The sequence below is a fragment of the Rhamphochromis sp. 'chilingali' genome (genome assembly GCF_963969265.1).
Source record: "Rhamphochromis sp. 'chilingali' genome assembly, chromosome: 14".
Classification (NCBI taxonomy): domain Eukaryota; kingdom Metazoa; phylum Chordata; class Actinopteri; order Cichliformes; family Cichlidae; genus Rhamphochromis; species Rhamphochromis sp. 'chilingali'.
The window spans coordinates 23191794-23214772 of NC_137941.1; the positions used below are offsets into that span (position 1 = coordinate 23191794).

General features: G+C 41.5%; 4 protein-coding genes across 4 annotated transcripts; 2 read left to right on the forward strand and 2 right to left on the reverse strand.

The window, feature by feature from the left end:
* Positions 1 to 246: 246 nt before the first annotated feature.
* Positions 247 to 3621, reverse strand: cln5 (CLN5 lysosomal BMP synthase). The gene is made up of 4 exons (XM_080902520.1): positions 3447 to 3621; positions 2065 to 2239; positions 1595 to 1820; positions 247 to 1111 (listed from the first exon to the last, which is right to left on the reverse strand). The coding sequence occupies exons 1-4, from the start codon at positions 3548 to 3550 to the stop codon at positions 624 to 626; spliced, it is 993 nt and encodes a 330-aa protein (XP_080758646.1). The 5' UTR covers positions 3551 to 3621; the 3' UTR covers positions 247 to 623.
* A 356-nt stretch (positions 3622 to 3977) lies between these two features.
* On the forward strand, positions 3978 to 9531 carry LOC308409679 (glutamine amidotransferase-like class 1 domain-containing protein 3, mitochondrial). The gene is made up of 4 exons (XM_080902599.1): positions 3978 to 4184; positions 6148 to 6319; positions 6474 to 6672; positions 9052 to 9531. The coding sequence occupies exons 1-4, from the start codon at positions 3990 to 3992 to the stop codon at positions 9245 to 9247; spliced, it is 762 nt and encodes a 253-aa protein (XP_080758725.1). The 5' UTR covers positions 3978 to 3989; the 3' UTR covers positions 9248 to 9531.
* Positions 9532 to 9652: 121 nt separating this feature from the next.
* acod1 (aconitate decarboxylase 1) lies at positions 9653 to 22746 on the reverse strand (the record flags this gene model as incomplete). The annotated part of the gene is made up of 6 exons (XM_080902941.1): positions 9653 to 10610; positions 10947 to 11146; positions 11249 to 11338; positions 11772 to 11933; positions 21275 to 21386; positions 22709 to 22746. 6 exons carry the CDS (start codon positions 22744 to 22746, stop codon positions 9653 to 9655), a joined length of 1560 nt encoding a protein of 519 aa, XP_080759067.1.
* On the forward strand, positions 15745 to 17437 carry kctd12.1 (potassium channel tetramerisation domain containing 12.1). The gene has a single exon (XM_080903529.1). The coding sequence runs from the start codon at positions 15945 to 15947 to the stop codon at positions 16809 to 16811; it is 867 nt and encodes a 288-aa protein (XP_080759655.1). The 5' UTR covers positions 15745 to 15944; the 3' UTR covers positions 16812 to 17437.
* Positions 22747 to 22979: the final 233 nt, after the last annotated feature.

The window sequence follows — 22979 nt, forward strand, 5'->3', positions numbered from 1 at the left end:
ATAAATCTTTCATACCAGCTGTCAAGCACGGTGGTGGAGGGGTGATGATTTGGGCTTGTTTTGCAGCCACAGTACCTGAGGACCTTGCAGTCATTGAGCCAACCATGTACTCTGTATACTAAAGTATTCTAGTGACAAATGTGAGGCCATCTGACTAGAATATAAGCTAAAGCTTGGCTGAAATTGCATACTCCAAGTGGACAGAGATCTCAAGCACAGCAGCAAGTCTACAACGAAATAGCTGAATTTTTGTTGTTGTTGTTATTGTTATTATGACCGAGCCACAGTTCAGACATCAAGCTGATTAAAAGGCTACGCAGGACCTTAGGAAGGTTGTGCACTGATGAATAATGTAATGATGCAGTAATGTAACGTATATGTAAGTCATATAGAAAACAATGACTAGTTACTTCTGCAAGCCACTGAATCGTGGGGTGTATTTAGCTTTTGAAGGACTTCATAGTCACGTGACAACTTAGTTGAAACGTTTTTTCTTGCCTGCCATTTCCAAATAGAAGAAAAAAATTAACCATTCATTGAAGTTTATGTTAATATTGTTGTCATTAGCCTTTCAGCTAATACTATTTACCAATAAAATAAAAAATTAGTAGTCAAATGGGATTTTAAGGCAAAGGCACTTCTTCATATGTAATCCGCACATATGGAGGTTTCATTGGCAGATGCCAGTACTCAAAGTTGTAGTAGAGGTAGAAGCTCCTTTCCAACACGACCGTCTCAAAAGCCTCCAGCAGACTGATCATGGCATCTGCAAATGTCTGGTGTGGCCTAAATGTGTGGTAAAATTTACGGATGTCCAATGCCAGATTTTTCAGAGCAGGCTGTCCGAAAATGGCGCTGTCATTGCCGAGGTACGTGGGCTCTCCGCTGTACAGGTAGATCTTGGTGTAGTTGGTCTGTGATCGGCTGGATAGTTTGGCTCCCAGCTCTGTAAGCTTCCTGTATGTGCGGTGGACAAACTGGGAACAGTCATAGGATTCGAACCACACCGTGGCGTTGGGGCTGGGGTCAGACCGAACTGCCCACGTCTCGTAGTAGATCCCAGTCTCGTTGTCCTCCTGCACCCAGCGGGCCATGTCGTTGAACTGCTGCCCTGGAGAATTAAAGAAAAACATGTTAATACCAGAAAAAAAAAATGGGTGTGAAGCAGAAAGTCCAAGAAGACAAGAGTGTAAAAAACATTTTATATGTTCGAGGCATTTAATTCTTGGATGTGCTCTAGCTCTCCCTGGACAAGACAAGCTATCAGTCACAAAACCAGAACTGCCTGTTTTGGGTTTTGGAAGCTATCCAGGGCCTCCTGAAGCCAGTGAAACAGTCAATGCAGAATTTCTGTTTCAACATGCTGTCTTTCTACAGTTTTCATGATTACCAAGTACCCTGGATGTGTATCTGACTCAATACAAAGTACAAATTTTGTAGTTTTACAACTACAAAAGCAAAATAAGCTGTTTCAGGGTCATGCTCTGCAGGATATATTTGTAGTAAAATCCACATTATCACCAGTCATATCCACTGATGATGTAACATATCTAGTTTTATCTCGGCTTCTCTGTGCACAGATGTCAAGTCTTACCTGTGATTACTCCAATTTTCTCTAAGGTGCCATTCTGTGACCAGTGTAAATCATCAATGCCTTCAAAGAAGCAGGCAGCTCCCTGGTTGCACCAGAAAGGTGCGTACATGTCTTGTCTGAGGTGAGGAAAAGTGCAGTTGCCCAGCTGAAACAGCTCGTACCACTCCATGGTGTAGTTGGTTCCTGTCTCTGCACTGCTGAACCCAACAGCATCATGCATGATGTGCTGTAAAGAGAACAGAAACATACTCTGGTTTTATGTATGTGTGTGTGTTTCTATGAATAATGTAGCTGCAGCTTCACTTCTGTTTTAACAGAGGGAGTATTTTTATTAGCCAGAACACAGCGGCCCCTTCACTTCTGTTTTAGAGAATAAAATATTAAATACGAAAAGAACAATGTGCCCTGGTGCTTTTTGCTTTATCCCTGACTTGTAAAAAGACATTTCAGAATTCAAATTACACACTTACAAACTTTCCCAGCAAACTTCCATACTTGAATTCCCACACTGGAGTCTGCAGCCGATACACCGAGATGGTGTCGCTGTCTCTCATGTAGGGAATCCGTCCATCTGGGTCTCCGGTGGGGCAGAACGGATAGAGAGCTTGACAGTAAGAGTCCACATCAGGCCGACGATCGAAACGCCTGTGGGTGACATGAGACACGTCAGATGGTTGGTCAAGGTTAAAGTCACTGCGAGCCCAAAGCTACTTCATGTTGCTCTACAAAAATGAGCATATTATCCTAAATAATATGTTATTTAGGATAATATTTCAACTCAAATATGAACTAGCTGTGACACTTTTAATTTATACTAAAATGTAAATAAAATTATGTTATAATTTGCAAACCTCAAAAATATTCACAATACAACTTAGAAAATATATCAGACGTTGTAACTGACAAGACTGTACCAATTTAGGAAAAAAAAATTGGGATGGGGGCAACAAAAGGCTGGAAAAATAGGTTAACAGCTGGAAGAACATTTCGCAGCTAATTAGGTTAAATGGCAACAAGTCAGTAACATAATCGGGTCAAAAAGAGCTTCTTAGAGAAAAGTAAAGACGGGGAAAGGTTCACCAATCCCCAAAACAAGGCGTCTACAAATTGGGAACATTTTCAGAATAATGTTCCTTAGTGTAAATTCAAACTTTCAATCAACAACACACAATATCATCCAAAGATTTGGAGAATCTGGAGAAATCTCTGTGCACAAACACCAAGGTCAAAACTCAATACTGAAGCACTGCATTAAAAACAGGCATGATTCTTTCATGGAAATCACTGCACGGGCTCAGGAACACTTCCAGAAATGCATGTCTGTATCACCATACCATCCACAAATGCAGGTTAAAGTGTAGAAACAGCCAGAAATGCAGCAAAAATTTCTGGCACATCCACTTTAGATGAACTGCTGCCTGCTGATGACAGAAGGTCACAGAGCCATTACATACATTTTTGTGGCGCATTTTTGGAAATGTATGAAACCCACTCCACTAATTCTGCTGCACAACTGAGATACTCCAAATTCCAACATTTTTAAGTCACGTGAACGTACCACGAATACTTCCTCGGGTTGCTGTCTAAAACAAGGCTTTATTGGGACAAGAACACACAAAATCACAAAATGTCTTCTTAACATGTCAGTGAACGTGTAACATCGGAACAGACACGCTTTCTAGGGAAAAAACATAAAAGTTGCGAACTTTGTACTGATCAAAACGGACTAAGCGACCATTCGTAATTGAAAACGAGGTTTATTTGATCGTCTTTTCCAGTTTTCTTCATTATCTGTCACATGATTTAACGCTAAAGAGCGGAGTGAACGTGGAAAGGTGTGCGGTCTTTATACCTGTAGGGTACGGGCCACTTCTGCTGTCCATTAATCCTGAACTGAGCGACGACGTGCAGAAAGAGGAGCAGTTTGAATCCCAGAACGACCTCCGTGTAAAACATGTCAAGGCCGTAAAAAAACAGCAGTTACGAAGAGGACTATCTTCCCATGACTCACCGCCTCTTAACTTCCTCATTACAGATCACATGGTTTTGTTGATGATACCAAATCACATGACCACACCAGACAAGAATATGGGGCGCCGTTTGTAAACTGAAACACGCTGAAATTAATGGCAATTTTTCCACATTTAGCTAAAAACCTTTCTAAAACATGTTTTTTGAGTCATGTTTTTTTTTTTTACAATATTTACCAAAATATTTGTAACCTTTATATTTAAAACACAGTTTTAGCAGTTCAATCTAAGTATTACTCAATTATTAAAAAGCTGTAGTGCTCAGGTGAGGACACACGATGGCGTAAGAGGGCGCGTCAAACTACTTTTTAAAGCGCAGAAGAAGAAGCGGCATCCGGGGGCGTTTTGTCCGCTGACAGTCCGCCATGCTCAGTCTTCTGCAGCACTGTGGTCGCAACTTACTGACAGCTAGGACCCTCCAGACCGTGAGCAGCAGTTATTATTCAGCGCAGATGGGCAAACGCGTGGCTGTGGTGCTGGCGGGCTGCGGCGTCTATGACGGCAGCGAGATCCACGAGGCCTCCGCTGTTTTGGTCCATCTGAGCAGAGGGGGTGCGACTGTAAGTGTGACACGCTGATTTTATCTGCCGCTGCCCCTGGAGGGAACACATCAGAAATGTTCATTAGCTTCCAGTTTGTCCGCTTCCACTTCTCCGTGCTGGGCAGTTTCTACGATTTTTGCACTTTTTATTTGCAGTCCGACCCGTGAGCGTCCTTTGACCTCTACCTGTTAACCAGACTGCGCACAGTGACACGAACAGCCTTGCAGAATGTTTTGTGCAAACTGCTGAATAATAAACGACTGAAATGCACCGAAGTATTTAAAGTTCCTTAACCTCAACAGTTATCTGCCCCCAAGAAAAAAAACACCCAACTCTTAGTAAAGCTTATCTGGTCCGCCATGTTTATTTATTTATTTTTTGCCAGTAAGTATGGTGTGCTATTATTTGTGTAGTAAATGTTTCAAGCTGTGTTGGGTCTTTTAGAGTAATTGCTGAGGGAAAATGCTGCACTCTGCTGAACAAACTGTGTCCTGACATAACAAGATTTTTGCTGCTGACACCATCATTTTCTCCATTATTCCCAGAGAAATTAAGTTTTCATATTTGACAAATGCACCAGTACTGATATATGTTTTATAGCCGATAACAGCCTTCACTGGTTAAGCAGGAAGGATGCCACATCTGAGTTTAATTGGTTGTTTCTTATAAGGCAACTCTTTCATTATTTGGACGTTTGAAAGGGTCCCTGAGGCAGCCAGTTTGATCAGTATATGGTCCTGTCTGAGCTGCTGATGGGTAGCTTCAGTGAAATGTGAAGGCCCGTGTACTTTCAGCAGCTCTCTGTACCGGCCTTAAAGGAATGGTTTGTAAAAGTCCAGAAAACGGGCCCAGAGAGCGTGATAGTGTGTCCTTTTTCTTACCAGCAGTGCAAACCTCTAAATGGCCAAGTGACTTTTCCAAGCCTTTCAACTCTACCTATGTGTGCAGTTAAATCTGTTTATAAGTGTTGCAGTTTTGGCTGGAGCACTCTGAGGAAATTAATTCAAAAACGTATCACATTAACTTAGAGCCTCTGAGTGGAAGCATCCACCTGGTGTCTATTTAGCGCTCTGCATGTAGAGGTGCAAGCTGACCATGATGGGATTTTAATTTTATTTATGTTTTAATGAGACTTTTTTTAGTTTTGAGGCTTGAGGCGTTTCTTAATTTCTGTTAGTAATATAACCAATCGTAACCCTCCAGCTGGACTAATCAGTCACCAAAGCAACTGGTCAGGCATATCTCATAACAGAAATTTTTGTCCTGCCTATTAAAAGGTTTGGTGCTCTTCAAAGAGCCACCAGTAACAGAAAAGCACACATACTTCAGGTAACCCTCTATAAGACATGCATTGAAACACTTTCTTCCCTCGTGTGTTAGGACTTCTGTTTAGTAATACTAAGTGGTTACAACTATTAATATCACTATATTATTGTTATTACTACTTTGATTGGTGTTAGAGAATTTCTCAATTATGCAACATGTCTTATTACTGCACATTACAAGTTGCTACCTTGTTACAAATTGCACTCCTTAGAGTCCATACCTCATATTTACCCTACATATTTAAGGACCTAGCTAACCCCTCACAACAACAATGGTAGATAAATGTTTAAAAACAGAGCTGCCTTCATCCCGTGAAAGATTTCTCTTTTTTCCTCAAGGACAGAAATGACAGTTGGGACTGGAAATTTTCTCAAATTCGTCTTACAAAGTTTCATTTTTCAGGAATTAACATGGAATGACCCAGACACATGTCTCAAGCTTACAAGAGTAGTCATCAGTCAAAGGTCCACTATGAGTCAGGGAAAGTGTTGCGAAATGCAGATATTCTTAGGTTTTGAAATGCTGCTCTGACAGAAGTTCTGTTGAGTTAGCTTCAAGAATTGTGATGTTAACAATCATTATTAGTTGCCTGGTGTGCTTTTTTTTTTGTTTTTTTTGTTTTTGAACTCGTCTCTGCTGCTTTTATCACCTCCAGGTGAACATGTTCGCACCCAATATTGACCAGATGCATGTGGTAGATCACCTGAAAGGTGCGCCTTCTCAGGAAAAGAGGAATGTGCTGGTGGAGAGCGCAAGGCTGGCCCGTGGAAACATCCAGGATCTGTCTAAGCTCAGCGTGAAAGAGCACGAGGCTGTTATTTTCCCAGGTTTGTGTTCATATGTATTTCGCTGGTACAATCGAAGCCTACAGAAAAAAGATGTTGGGAAGGTCTGAGTAAGGTCGAAACTGAAGTTTGTATTTCTGGCTTATGTACATCCAGACATTAATCACACCTCTTCCTCATTTTTGGTGTTTTACAGGCGGCTTTGGAGCTGCGAAGAATCTCTGTACGTGGGCAGTGCAGGGCAAGGACTGCTCTGTAAATGACGAGGTCAAGGCTGCTCTGCAGGCGTTCCACAGCGAAGGCAAACCCATCGGCCTCTGCTGCATCTCACCTGTGCTGGCTGCCAAAGTGATCCCTGGGTGCGAGGTCACCGTCGGCATCGAAAAGGACGACAAGTGAGAAATGCAACATGGACTTCCTTGTTTGCGTTCTAAGTTTGGACTTTTAAATGCTGCAATTGTTGTGTGCAAACTAGAGCAGGGCGATATGGCCAAAAATATTTATCACGATATATATTTGAAAATTTGCGATAACGATATAACCGACGATATAATTGATGCGAGACAAAATACAGCTCCACAACATTACTAGCGCAAAAAGACAACCTTCCATTTATTTTCACTTAAACAAGAAGCTGGTTTTTATGTACATTAAAGCTTTATAAAAATGTAACAGTGCAAATGCAAATTCCTTGCTGAAAGTTTAACCAAAAGGCATTTCCAGTAGAAATGGGCTGACATATCCTGAGCATAACCATGTATAATATTCACTGAAGTTAAAAAGAGGTGCTTTGCAACATTAAACTGCAGTGTGCAGTACGCATTTTTCGGACCATAAGGTGCACAGGATTATAAGGCACATTAAGCGAAACAAAGCAGTCAGATAAATCAAACTTTATTAAACTCATTCTTCTTGCTTCCTCCACTTCTGTACCATTGATTCATTAATGTTGAATTCTCTGGCAGCTGCTCTATTCCCATGTTGTTGCAGTATGACTAACCTCGTATTGTGGATGGATTATCTCAGTTGTTCTCCTGACTGAAGTTTGGTCCGTTTACAGCATCCTGCCATGCGATTGCATTTGTCTCTAACCATGAAGAACCTTCACGTTAACTTTTATAAGTGGAAAAGTGTTAGTGTTCGTCCTCCAGCTTCACTGTTTATGTTATGCTAACATAGCTGTGTCGCTAGCGATCACCTAGCACATCATTATATACCAGCTAGCCCAACTTCAATAACCCTACAAACGTCACTGCTGTTTAGTTTCCTGTCTTCATTTATGTTGGAAGTGATAGCAGAGCTGTACGTTTGAATTTTTTCAGAAATCTCTCAGTCAGAACATGCAATATCATGCTTAGGTAACTAGCGAAACTAGCGAGCTAACTTCCGCTAGCTTCCTGCTAACTTCTAACTCCGTTAAATGTAATAACTTTTGTTTTCATGGATGCCTGGAAGTTAAACTTTATAGTTACACCTGGTAAAGCAGCAATGCTGATCGTTTTATTAAAGATGAAAGAATTTAGACAGTTTTTAACTCTCAGTGATGCTGCAGTGTTGTTTGACCTGAAGCATACTGAGTTTAGGACCCAGATTACTCCCAGATTTAAGAGCATCTTAGTCTGACAAATATGACAATAACAACGGCCGCTTGCATGTTCTGCAAAAAAATGTGCTTTGTTGTGTATCTGACGGACAAACACCAAACCAGTTCCACATCACGGAAGTTGCACCATTTTTACTAACCAATTCTGGTTCATCTGTTTCACTCAACAATCGGCCATGTGCGTATGAAAACAAAGGCACTGCGCATGCGCGTTTTACTCCCATTCTATCGCGATATTTCATTTTCCTATCGTTGCCTAACATTATACCGGTATTACCCTGAACGGTATAATATGGCCCAGCCCTAGTGCAAACAGTTGTTTCCAGAGACTACCACGTGCTGGGTGTGGGCTTGTTTACAGCCAGTCTGCCTGTCCTGTTGCACAATTTCTTCCTGTTTCCATGACAAATTAATTTGATTACAGTGTTAGATTTTTAAAAAAGGACTTAGGAGAGGATCCGTCTTTGTCAGAGTGGTGGCTGACTGACACTTGGACCAATTGATCGGTTGACAGATGTCAAAGCCAACAATCAGTTGAGATCATGATTTTGTTTACAGGCAAAATAATATTATAAAATTATTTTAAAAAATTAACAGAATAGAAGAAAAAATGTACCATGTAAACATTTAATCTGGCCGATGTCTTCTTGCAAGTGTGCTTTTACATAAATGTGGCTGATACCAGTAACCAATGCATGTTTCAGTAGATATCTGATTTGGATGCTAGTTATTTTTCCCCTTTGTGCTGGGTAAACAAAGGTCTTTCTTATAAAATATTGGCTGTTTTGAGTGATTTAGCTCTTCAACACACAGTCTTTGACCGTGTCTACATGCCTAAATGTTGCTGTAATGTGATTGGCAGATTAGATATTAGGTAGTTAATGAGTGAGACCCACTGGTGCACTGTGCAGGATGCTAAATATTTGATTGACAGGACAATCACTGGTGTGTTTGTGTAAATAGGAAGCAAAAACTGTTGGGTTCTTTCCATGTTAAGGTGGAAAGTCCCTCTGTAAATGCAGTTTGCAGGCATAATTGATGCATCTCCAAAACATATAAATAGAAATTTCCAGTTGTTAAAAGCAAAACCTCAAATGTTCCTAAGATGTTTGCAGAAATCTGCTTTGAGCAGCAAAACATTAAGTAGTGCCTCTTCTCCCCCACCTCTCAGGTATCCAGACACCGCTGACACTGCAGCGGCCATCAACCAGCTGGGCTGCAAGCACGTGAGCAAGGGCGTCGGCGAGAGCCACGTGGACGAAAAGAACAAGCTGGTCACCACCTGTGCCTTCATGTGCAACGCTCCGATCCACGAGATATTTGATGGAATCGGATCGATGGTCCAGGGCGTCCTGAAACTCGCCTGAGTGTAATCAGTAGAAGGTCGAAACAAGGAAAAGACTTTTGCAAGCTGTGCGGTAGATGTCTGCTGAGCTGGTTGCAGAATGGTGTTGAAGTGATTAAAAGCACTAAAAGATAATCTAGAGTAGCAGAACTGAGCTCCTTGTGAGCTGAATTTTTGAGTTTGCGTGTCAGTTTTATTGCTGCTGTCGTGGCTCCGCCCCACATCTGTCACATTTTAGAGAATCAGCTGCAGGTGAGGATAATGTTCTCAGAAACAAATAAATAAATAAACGAATACAAGAAAAAAGGTTCAGTTTATTTCTGACCACAGAAGAGAAAAAAGTATGTACAACATATTTACACGGTTATTATTTAATTCGTACTTTCTTGAAAAGAATACAAAGCTTCATATAAAGATATGTGTGTAATTACAAAATCCTCATTCTGTCCAGGTGCTCTTGATTACTTGTCATTCTCAGATATGAACCCAATATTGAGCAATCTGCCACCCTTTCAATGTTTCCTATAACATCAATGACCCCCTCCACTCCCTCTGTGCACAGCACAGACGAAGCATTCACACTGAACTTATCCACCAGGTGCTTCAGAGTCAGCGGCTTCCGCCAGTGGCCGTAGAAAGTGTCACATCTGGCTGTGTAGCTCGGCCCCTGGTGCGTCGCTATCTCGACCTCGCAGTACATCTTGTCAAAACTGGGCAGGTTATCTTCCGGCGTCTCCAAGCTGACTTTGCCCAGGAGCTCCTTCAGAGCGGATCGGCCGATTTGAGCGTCGCCGAAAGACGCCACGGTCACCTTGTTATCCAGCAGTGCGGTGCAGGCGTTGAACTGGAACGAGTGCCTGGCTTGGTGTTCTGTGGCAGGTAACGGGCAGTTAACGTACTTGGATGGAGGCACCCGAAGTGTGACATGCCGGATCTGGCTGAGGTCAAATTTGCCGACTGCGTTTTGGAGCTTTTCCCGGGCTGCTAGAGCTGCATCGACAACCCAGTGCATCCCGAGGTGAGCGGGGATGCGTTTGAATGCCACGTCCTGATCTTCCAGAATCCATTTATATGCTCTCACAGCAGAATCCGCCATAGCGGAGGGACTGTAGTCTTTGTAGTAAACACCAAGCCCTCTGTCCAAATCCAGTATGGCTGGATTTCCCTTCAGTCCTATCTGGGCCAGCCGAGCGGCCTCTAGGCCTCTCCGAGCAGCGTTTCCAATGTGGAGAGGTTTGGTCTGTGTGGCAGCGTTGGCTAAAGGCGCCCCAGCAGAGGAGGCTGCTATGGCAAGAGCATGAATGCACTGTTCAGGGGACAGACCGAGGAGCTTAGCCGAGGCTGCAGCGCTGCCCATCACTCCAACAACACTGGGAGGGTGGAATCTGAGAAGCAAAACAACAAGATTTACTCAAGCGTGACATAGTGATTCTGATTAACTGGAATCACTGCTTCATTAATCAAACAGTTCATATGTATTTTAATCATCAGTTTAGTCATTTTTAAAGGTTTTTGTGATTTCTCCTTATAAGGTATTTTCATGTGAGCACAAACCAGAATCCAGTCACCACATCCACCTCTGAAACCCAAAATGAAACCAAAACTGTTTTCTTGGCTTGACAGCACTAGGTACTGGTGAATCAAATGCTCTAGTCTTTCTAATCTAAATGAGCTGGAGAATAAATTTATTCCAGAGCTGAAAATATTTCCAAACTTGATACCTTTCAGGGATGTTGTAGGCTTCTTTGGAGAACCTCATCAGTCTGCCTTGAACTTCAATGCCAACATTGAAGGCTAGCAGGAGATCCAGACCAGAGGGCTGGCTGGGAAGTGTCTCTGCCAGGGCCAGCAGCGCAGGTAGGACGGCGCCCGAGGGATGAGTCGCAGGGTGCCAAGTGTCGTCAAAGTCCATGGAGTGAACCTAATAGACAGTCAGGCAAAGACGTGATCAGGGATTGAAGCAGAGCTGGATCATAATTCCTGTTTTCTGCAGATTTTTGCTTTTGTAGAAATCCAAACTTACAGCGATGCCATTAACAAATGCAGCGTAATGAGGAGGCAGAATTATATCTGATTGACCCCAAACGCTGCTCCTTTCCCGCGATGTGAACAACTGGAGGCACATTAATATGAGTATAAATGACATATCAAAAATAACTAGCAGCAGAAAGAAGATTAACCGGACTATTAAAGAAGTGCAAGACTTGACTGGATAATCAGTCATCAACATGTTATGGAAAACAACTTAATAATTTGTCAAGATTGCAATCAGGGCACAAATGAAGCGAGTTAGTTAGCAGGACCGATCATATGTAAAGGAAATCCACCGATGAGCAGAAGAGTATTTTAATTTCAGCTGCACAAACAACCTCTGATGAGTCCATATAAAGATTTTTATGTGATCACTGACAATAGATACAAAGTACTCATGTATTACTAGTTACTGTGTAGAATTAAATGAGCATCTTCTACATCTACCCACATCATAAGCAAATATTTGTCAGCAGTTGTTTTTGCAGTTATAGGGTAAATGCAGTTCACTGTACCTGACTGTACTTCAGAGCCTTATTGAAGACAGCTGTTCTGGTTCCTAATAGTCCGACACCGAGGGTGTCCAGCATCATCCTTTTGCTCCTGTTAATCACACCATCTGTCAGCTGTGAGGTGTTGAGGGCATGGATCCCAGCTCCAAAGCTCTCTGTGATACCCTGAAAAACATTCCACGGGGCTAGTCAGTTCAAATCATGCAGACCTCCAGAGAAGGTGCAGCTTATTGTGGCTATAATCAAGTTAAGATGCTAAGCTATACTGCAGGTCACCAAAAGCCAAAAATACTTTCCAAAAGGTGCCTTTATTAAAGCTCATACAGAAACCAACAGTACCTTGCGAAGCATTGTTCAGTCTTCACAAGCTCTTCAAGTGACTAAACATCCAAGCATAGCTGGCTTTTATAATTACTCTGTCTGAGGGCTGGACTGCCAAATTTCCAAAGTGGCTAAAAACCCACTAGGATGAGAAGTGGGAACTTTCGCAATGACTCAATGCTGTCTTTTCATTTATGCTGGTTGCCAGTGCACTGGGGAGTCTGCACAATCTGCACACAACAAAATCTTGTGACAGCTGATTTTGAAATTGACAACATTTTCTGTGTTTTAGTTTTCTGTGTTTTAGTAGGCACACATGATTCAATCACACGACTTAAAATAAAATGTTGCCCCTAAAACTGTAAGACTGCTAAACTCGATCCCACAGTAACTATATTCATCCTACATATGCAATTTTCTTCTGTCCAATTCAATCTCCTGCTCCTCTGGACACACACCCTTATGTACACTTTATAACTCACAATGTAAATAACTTGTGCAAGTGCACTGATCTACTGCTCAGACTCATCTTATCAGCCCTCAGATATATGCATTACATATACATAAACTCATGTTCAGTCCAAACATGCAATATGCTTATTCTTGTGTCCAATCTTACAATTCAATTCAATTTTATTTATACAGCGCCAAATCACAACAACAGCCACCTCAAGGCGCTTTATAATGTAAGGTAGACCCTACAATAATACATACAGGGAAAAACCCAACAATTGTGGGTTATATATTTATAGATGCATGTGTGTGTGTGTATATGCAGATATATACTGTATGTGAATATGTAGTTGTGCACATCCACACACATACACTAATTCAACTTTCATAATGGTGCCCAGTAATGGAAATTCATTGATGTGCAAGGGGAAGTTTATAAATGCAGAAATGAAATAGGTGAAAATCACGTGATAAAGAGTTTTTCATTTTCAGCCGCTGATTATTGAACCAAAAGCTGTGGCTTAAGTTTTATTGTTACCAGTCGCTCACAACTGCAAACCCCAAATCTCCATCTGGTCCAGTTTGCATATAAACGTGGGCTTATTAATGGTTATCACTGATTGTTATTTGTTTTCCGGGTAAACTCTGATGGTAAACCAAAGTCTTTGAAGAAATGAAAGTGAAACAAATTCATCCATTTCATGTAAAAATGAGGAAAACTTGGTTGTGTTTCTCTCTTTTCAAAAAGATTAGTTTACATGGAAGGGCTTAATTATGTAATTCCATAATGTGCTTCCTTTCCAGCTGCTCTTTTTGTATTATACAGATTAAGCTGATACACTATGTAACATTTTGCTCAGATTTGTGTAATTATGTCCAAGATAAAGCTGAATAAAACTTTCTACCTAACTAAATAAAAAATAAAAAAAGATACTGTGCTCTTAAAAACTGCAATAACATAAAAATCTATAAGAACAAGGCTTTGGTGGATCACTCTCCCTGAGACAGGAGGTCCACGTGACTGTGACTCTAATGCTCCGTGCTTTCACAAAATGGTGCAACTTTGAAACTTCCTAAATGTCACCCATGGCCAAAATATCCCACAACACACACTCAAGAAAATCACCACCAGCAATATCATAAAAGAAGCAAAGCAAATATTGCACTGGATGATTATTAAATGTGTTTCTGGCATATTTTTGCTTGTAAGTGACTTAATGAGAACTTTAGTTTGTAGACAGAAAGTCAGTCATTTCATTACTATAGTTTAAGTTTAAGATTTGTAATAAGTTAGGGGTTATATTAATGTTTTATGCATCTATCTTGCATGTCACATAGTGCAATGTGACTGATTTCTCATGTATATGGCAAGAATTTTAGACACTACTTCCTCTATTGTAGCTTAAATGTTTTTTTATAGTGTTTGCCCATGATTGATGTCTGGATTTGTGTTCACTGACTGCTCTGCCTTCATGTAATTCTTGGGACTGTGTAAACAGCCTGCCATGTCTGATTCTCCTAAGATGTTGAAATTGAATGTGCCTTGTGTTGTTTTATGTCTGGCCCCCGAGACTGGCTCAGGTTTAGTATAACATGCTCCTGCACAACAATAAGCTGGTTCTCTGCCTAGATTCCACTAGAATTACAGTTATCACTCCTTCTGTTTGGTTTTTCTCATTTTCTCATTTTGTTTAGAAAGTATACTTAGGTATCACAGGTTTGAATTTATTCTTTTAAAAAGGTTTTACTCAATTAATAAATTATACCCATCAGAACCTTTTATCTGTGACTCAACCCTCCCCACCTGGATCATTCATGTTACGTTCTTCCCCCTTCGGCTTGGGCTGCTCGGGTCATAGCACCACTTTAGAACCACTTTGTGAAAGAATAAAGTATGAAGTGGGATAGTAGTAGACCTGCATTGAAGGAATATGATGCAGTGCTGAAAACACTGATTAAGAACTGTTGTTTGAAACGACTAATTACAGTAATTCTTTCCTTCTTTAAATGGCTGTTAGAGAGCTCTCTCTCTCTCTCTCTCTCTCTCTCTCTCTGTGTGTGTGTGTGTGTGTGTGTGTGTGTGTGTGTGTGTAAGTTACTAATTAGCATTTAGAATTAGGTTAGGATGGTTAGACCTTAAAATAAAAAAAAGCGATACAGTTTGTGTAATTTTGCTTCTGTACACCACCACAGTGGATTTTAAATCAGCATGTGATTACAGTGCAGACTTTCAGCTTAAATTAAAGTGGTGAAATAAAAGGACTGTATTAACTGTTTAGGAATTACAGCCATTTTTATACTTGGTTCCCCATTTCCAAAGGTTCAAAAGTGACTGGACATTTAAACATTAAACATTTAAACATTTTTCTTATTCGTCCACAACAAACTAAGACGTGGTGCTGATTTCAAGTGCTGACCTTTTTTGGGTATCTTGGAATGCTTGGTGTGAGGTAAATACAACTGAAGGAGGCCATTGTTAGGCTGAAAAATCAACCAATAACACAACAAAATAAGACAATAAAAAAGGAAGGCTCTAGTGAGCTCAGAAACGTGAAACAGCGTGGAACACAACAGAAGACAAAGGATGTGGATGACCACAGAATTCTTTCCCTGGTTAACAAAAACACCTTCAAAACATTTGGCCAAGTCAAGAACACTCTTGTGGAGATAGGCTTGTAGATTTCATGTAGGGATCGACTGCAAAAAATGTTCATCCAAGTGTTAACAAAGTTCCTTACATGTAAAATTATGCTAGCCTCTGAAAACAAATAACTGTGTATAAAAATGGCCATAATTTCTAAACACTTAATGTAACACTTTTGCGAAACCTCTTCAATTAAAGCTGAAAGTGTACACTTCAATCACATCTTAATTGTTAGATTTAAAATCCACTGTGATGAGATACAGTGACAAAACTCACTAACAAAATGTTATGGCCCTAACTGTAATTAATATGTGAGCATGCGCTGAATGCTGGCTGCATTTCCTTTACAAATGCAATGGGTGTCACTATTTCCATATTTTCCAAACATCTTTTTAAGGGAATGACTTGGACCAGTTTCATAGTCTCTGGTTTGTGTGTGATCCTAATGGATTTGCATTCATTTGGAGAGAAAAAAAAAAACACCCACACATGCTGTAATTTTATCACATCGGTATTTGCGCTACAAGGTCAGGAGGAAGGTGACGTTTCTGGTGGATACATAGATTCTCTCTCTCTGTGGATGAGGAGGGAGAGCAGCATTGGCACTCTTCACAGTCATTCAATAGTTAAATGTTAATTCAGCAGTCACCTCCCGGTACGCACGCACGCAGTAAGCCCAAGCTTCATAAACGAGCTGCTGCCGCTGTGGTGTCTCAGTGTTTCCACTGATTCCACATCAGTGAAGCAGCTCAGAGAAGATGGCACTGGCGGACACAGAGCGCGGAGTGTCCAGCTGCGGGGATTCGGGCGCCCAGTTTTCCGAGATCATCGAGCTGAATGTCGGCGGACAGGTTTATGTCACCAGACACAAAACTCTGATCGCCGTCCCAGACTCACTCTTGTGGAACATGTTCAGCAAGAAGTCACCAAAGGAGTTGGCGAGAGACAGCAAAGGGCGCTTCTTCTTGGACAGGGATGGGTTCTTGTTCCGCTACATCCTCGACTATCTCCGAGACCTCAACTTGGTCCTCCCGGACTACTTCCCCGAGAAAAGTCGGCTGCAGAGAGAGGCTGACTTTTTCCAGCTTCGGGACCTCGCAAAACGCCTCAATCCCCGGGTGAGTAAAGAGAATTCAATCAGCGAGGAGATCAGCCAGAGCGACACAGAAGACGGCGGGCAGCAGTGCGGCTCCTCCGGCGGCTTGGAGACTTTACGCACCATGTCTGTCAGCGGAGCCATGCGCTCCCCGTCTCTGGACTCTAGAAAGTCCGGCTACATCACGATAGGATACCGCGGCTCGTACACTATTGCCAGAGACATCCAAACCGATGCCAAGTTCAGGAGAGTGGCGCGCATCACAGTTTGCGGTAAGACCTCTCTGGCCAAAGAAGTGTTTGGGGACACGCTGAATGAGAGCAGAGACCCGGACAGGCCCCCTGAGAGATACACATCCCGGTACTATCTCAAGTATAATTTTCTAGAGCAGGCATTTGACAAGCTGACAGAAGCGGGATTCCACATGGTGGCCTGCAGCTCCACAGGCACCTGTGCCTACACCAGCAACGATCCCAATGAAGACAAAATTTGGACAAGCTACACTGAATACGTTTTCTGTCGGGAATAACCAACACCATTCGCGCCACATCCGTGTAAATATACCTACATTTCACACCACAGAGGAATGTCTTCGAAGAGTAGTGCAGTTTCTGTGCTGATTGGTGACTTTTGTTAAGGAGTGACTGTACCATATTGCTCCATTATTGCCAGAAATTAGACACAAAATGCTCCCTCATCCCCCAACAAATTATTTTACACACAAGACTTTGTTAAGATGGGTTGAAAAGATGAAGCTGTTCTGAGGTTCAAAGTGAGCAAAACTCAAAGCACTGCAAACATCATCTCCATCTCATAGAACTGCATGTCAGTGTTTCAGTCATGTCTGACTCAGTGCTGTGTGAATTGAGTGGCATCCAGGAACAGACCAGCAGCAATTAGTATTCAGTGTCATTGTGACTTCTAGGCTTGCTCGAGCACTTGTTTGGCCAAGTTTTGTATTATCTAATAGGCTCTTATAGCAGTTCTATCACTGACACGATTGTACTTGTATGTGAAGTGTTGGTAGAGTTGTATTTGTTATAAACTTACTCATTACAAATAAAGTCTTCTAACTCTGTTATTCTCAGCCATTTGCCAGTCATCCTACCTTCCTTTTAATGTCTGCACAAAGATTACACAACAACAAAAATAGTGGCATTCACCTCTCTCCAACCTTTTAAACCATCCTCAGTGGGGGAATCAAAGAGTCAGCCTCAAAGAGAGATGCCCTACACAGAAATCTCACTCCGTCATGGCAGTGGAGCCGCCAGCTCGACAAAATTTGTCACACAGTTTTAACCCAGAAGCGACGTGTTACAGAGTAGTGTCTCTGCTTGTCATTGCACTCACGCATGACTTACAAAATCCTGACTCTGATCTTTCCTTGCCTCCCACTTATTGTATCACATTTGCAAACTTCCCTTATAAGGTGCTATGTGCTTCCCAGTAACCTTTGCCCTGTTATACCCCCCCCCCCCCCCCCCAAAAAAAAAAAACAAAAACAAAAAACCAACAAACAAGCTCCACATCTGAAGAGACAAGCCTTTAAATATTGCAGGAGCATCCTTTTTTCCCTCCTACCTATCCATTTTGGTACACAATTTCATCAGCATGCAGCGTGGATGCAAATAGTGCAGCTGTGCACACATGATGTCATTATCATTTCAAGTGTAAATAATGAAAGGGTCCAGCTGCACACAAATAGGAGGGTTCAGTCCGCCAGGGACTGTGGATGAATGGAGATTCGATTGGTGTACCTCGGCTGTGGGGGACGGATTTTTTTTTGACTGGCCAGCATACAGCCAGTCCTGGATTATACGTTTCATTCAAAACAGACATGTAAAAAAAAGTCCCCACATTCAAGGCCACGGGTGGGATTATAGGAAATCGGGGGCTTACAGAGTCACAGTCTCTGTAGGGGTCTGGGACATCCACCCAAAGGGAACATCTTTGCTAAATGCATCACTCTGCTTCAATTTGGTTCAAGAATGTTGGAGAAAGGTTCTTTTCATAAGGTTGACAATTTAGACATTACTGTTTGTATATAAATGGTTCATAATAAATGCACTCTTAAAGATAATTATGCAGACAGGCTTTTCCATTTATGTAATTTTGTCTTTTCCTGTGTGACATTTAGATGTGTCACATCAGGAAAGGAACAGGTGACAAAAACAAAAGATGGCTCATGCAGGCTTTCTCTTGTGGCTCGCTGAGATACTGAACCAAGAGGTCATTTTTGTTATTAGCAATATCTCAACCTTTCCTACCGTAAGATATCTTGAGCACTTTTACTAAGTTAGCTTTACCTTTGCATGCACACCGGCTCACAGCTAAATTGGAAATGTTTGCGAATAAGCATGTGCATCCACCCCCAGAGTCTAAAAATACACTCCAGATATAACAAAGTGACACCGACTTAAATTCAGACCTGGCAAGTTAATCTGAAAAGAACAAATTCATTAAAAGAGAAGAAAAGATGGTGATATTATCAGAGCTCATAAGCAATGTTTATAGTGATGTTTGCTTGGCTGATACCAGTTTAGCTGCCCTATATTGTATGTCTCCTAAGTTAAGCCTGAGAGCCAAGTGATAGATACTTTACTTTGAACCATTTGTTATGAGTTATTCAACAAAGAAATCAGTGTAAATTAGGGAGAAATGATGCTGCACTCACACAGAGGACAAAGACATTAGGGAAAAATAAAGTCTCTCTTCCTAGGCTCAGTTAAGAAAAGAAAAAAGAAAGGAAAAATATGTGTGTGTTTGGGTGTGTGGAGCCAGAACGGAAACCGAGTCAGAAAAGAGCCATTAGCCCAGCGGAGACTAGTGAAGAAACGCTTCCATTTCAATTAATATTGTACAATCCTGTTCAGAAGGATAACTTTTCACATGTTATCACCCTTGAGAGGAAATTATGCCAGACCAGGAGTTTTTGAGGAGCAGTGTCCTACAGAACACGATAGCAGCTTTGCAACCCAGGCTCATTTTTAAGCGTAACGCTATCCATACTGCATGAAATCCAATCATATCTGTTGATTATTTACAGCTGGATGAACAGACGAGGGACGAGGCAGCCCGAATGAATGTGTGACATACCACAGCAATAACAGCTGCAGTTACTGGGACAAATTTTCACACACAATGTTATATAACTTACTACTGTGACTAAGATATTGTTACACAGCTGCATAAATGTAAATTATTTGGCTAAAAAAAGAATCATTTTTGTTTTAAATGATTTAGTTCCATCCTGGAATACAAAGAAGTCTTGGAAATCTTGGATGAAATGGTCAGGGCACACGAAAGATGTCTCATAAGATATGACCGCATTATCTGATACTAGTTATAAACATTCATGTGCTTTGAATTTGAATAAAGCTCACGCGGACCCTCGCATGGGTGAGTTCTGACTAATAAACAAATCTGGGAAAAGAGGTCAAGAGCTTATATTGAATTTCTTTCATGTTGTTTTTTCTCATTTTTTCTGGGAAGTTGAAACACACCACGCTAATAACTGCTCTGAAGTTGGGAAACACCCTGGATCAGTCAGCCATTCGTCATGGAGCTCTGCATAAAAACAATGATGGATTCACACCCACATTTACACACGGTGCAGCGCGAGCAATTTAGAGACTCCACAACACTTGCATGCCCAGGGGCCGTGGGTGGAAACCCACTCGGACATGTGCGGCAAACGATGTTATTCACTGCTACGCCAATCATTCAAGCTGTTGCAGCACGTGCACACCCAGCCCCACTCTGCACTTTGATACATTTTAGACAGAGAGCATAATTTTGCAATTCCCGAGAGAGGGCTCTTAGCTGCAATTTGAATTAAATGATAAGAAATCACAAAAGAGAGTCTTTTAGGACAGTTTTCACTAGTCTCCACTGTAATACAATACCCTATGCTGCTTTAGATTCTGGTAATGCTTCATTCAGGCTAGAGACAAAGTCATTTTAGTATTTTGTTACAAATTTTTAAAGGGTCATTATTAAACACAGAAGTCAGAAATCTAAAAGCGTTGCTCTGACTGTACTTTTCTTATTAACTCTAAATACATGAGAGAAAAGTGAAGAAACAACAGAAGGGGATGAAGACAATGATTCTACTTGGTGCTGCACTGGGGCAATAAATAAAGGCATGATGAGAACAATATGCAGTACTGTATGATGTATGAGATGGTAAACATGAATGACAGATACTGAGGAGGACACGTCCCATGAATGTGCTACCTTTCAGCGATGTCAAAATGAAATAAATGGGCCTTCAGGTTTTTCCCTGTGAGTGATGAGTGGATAACAGAGAACGAAGAAGGAAGGTCAGAGATTGAGTCAGGTGGCAGGTCAGCCACAGAGATATATGACTTTGGACTGTCAGAGATCATTAGTGCTCTTTCCTTTCTAACACACTTTCTTGTTATATTTGCTGTTCTCTCTCCGTTCAGCTTCCTGATATGAACCTCAGCAGATTGCTTGCATCTCCCCGGGACGCCTCCTCAATCGCTTTAGATCAAAGTCGGTTTCATTAGCACATCACAAACCTAACTCTGGAGAACGGGCTTCATTATTCTAATTCAGCAAAACATTTTAAACTTGACTTCACAACGGGGGGATACGGATCCGTCGGGGCTCACAGGAGGATAGCGCTCCCTGCTATGTGAAATCATAACAGTGTAGCGTTTCACAAGGCTTTTGGAGAACTCAAGAGAAAGGGAAAAATCTACAAGTGAGTGCAGAAATAAATGATTAATTAAAAGCACTAGCAGCTTTCTTTTTTAACCAGAGCTTCTGAAGTCCACTTAAATGCTGCAGTGCTTTTTTTCTGCAGTGAAAGAAGAAGCTTTTTTCTTCCCATAAAAATGAAACATTTAATTTTGCTCAGTGTCTTTTCTACTGAGCACAAACAGAAAATAGAGGCATTCAAAATCTGCATGAGTAACAAAATAGAAATCTAAATGCGTGCGTCTACTTGTTTACATAGACACTCACAGTCAAGGCTCTTTTCTTCCTTGCAATTTTGTATTCATTGGACAGCTGAGGCTGACAGGAAATGAGGAGAGGGAGAGGAGATACGAGTCCTAACAAAGGTCCTTGGTTAAATCTGACAGGGAATATTGTAGTTATCTGACGGGCAGCTCAAACACCTGGTCACCATGCCCTGCAAATACAGTAATGGATACATAAAAGTCAGTCCAACCTTATTCAGTTAATGACTGAATAAAGAAAAAGAATGCTCGGGAGGAATGATCCAACTTTAATCTACCTTTTAGTCACAGAATACGATGTGATTGGGCATGAATTATTTTGCTAATTTGGTTTAATTACATTATACTGGCCTAATTCAATTACCATTTGGACCCACTTGTTTGATAGCAAATTAATTGAATCTGCAATTATTTGAATACATAACAGGTCAGATGATTTGTGATGGTAAAGGTCGTACTAGGATCAGTTCAGCATAAGGCGACCAACATCAACTGACAAGTACAGCCTCTTCCAAAAAACTGCAAGCAGAGTGCTGTAAAATATTTGAGCTTTATGAAACACAAAAAAACGTCATTCTATGGGGCCATAGCTAAAGGATTGAATGCCATAGTAGCGAATGACTCATTGGTGGGATCTTTTTTGCCATCATGAGAACAACAGTAGCAAAAATTATAAAACCATAAAGGCAGTAATATTAGATTACTGAGAGCAATATGGATTATTTATTTGTTCCACATGCGTACTTGTGTTCATAGGCACTAAATACCCAAATTACAAACTGAAAACTAACTAATGCTAACCTTGAAACAAAGCACCTGCTGCTGGAGCCACTGCTGTCGTTGTTACAACCAAAGCAACTCACTTCACATCTCTACGGAGCCCCGCAGGGGACATGGGAGAAAAAAAAATTAAGACGGACTTTTGCGAGATCTCGCAAAACTATCTCGGGATCTCGCAAAAGTTTTGCGAGATCTCGCAAAACAAACTCGGGATCTCGCAAAACAAACTCGGGAAAAGTTTTTCGCAACTTTCGTTTTAGCCGCAAAAGTTTTAGCTGCATTCTTCCCGTTAGCTCGAGACCCACTACAGCCGGGAGGAACACCGCTTTCCCGGCACATCGTGCCTCGACCTCCCGGTCGGCTTCGAGCCGGCGTCCGAAGAATGCGGCTAAAAGTTTTGCAAGATCTCGCAAAACTTTTGCGAGATCCGGAGTTTGTTTTGCGAGATCTCGCATAAGCTTTGCGAGATCCCGAGTTTGTTTTGCGAGATCTCGCAAAAGTCCGTCTTAATTTTTTTTTCTCCCATGTCCCCTGCGGGGCTCCGTATCATGTCTCTGGCAGCGCACTGTGAAGAATTCCTAATGTCTTATTTCAGCTCTTTTTAGATTTCTGATCATTTATCAGCAGTCTTCAGACTAATATAATGTGTCCCAATCACCTGAGCGGAGATGTTGCGCCGTTCATTCGCTTGGCCATTAAACCTCCCACCTTTCACCGCAGCTGAGTTCTTTTGAAAATTACAGTCATCAAATAGAAATGCTTTTTCCACAGCTGCTGTGCACTTCTGTAAAATCTTTCTTACTTACCGGGGACCGCTCGTCTCACGGTGAAGCCTTTCATTCCAGTTTTCTCTGCATTCCTACGGTTATTAAAATCAGATGCCCTTTTAAACTGGCTATGCCGAGTATAAGTGTGGCCCAGATGAAAGA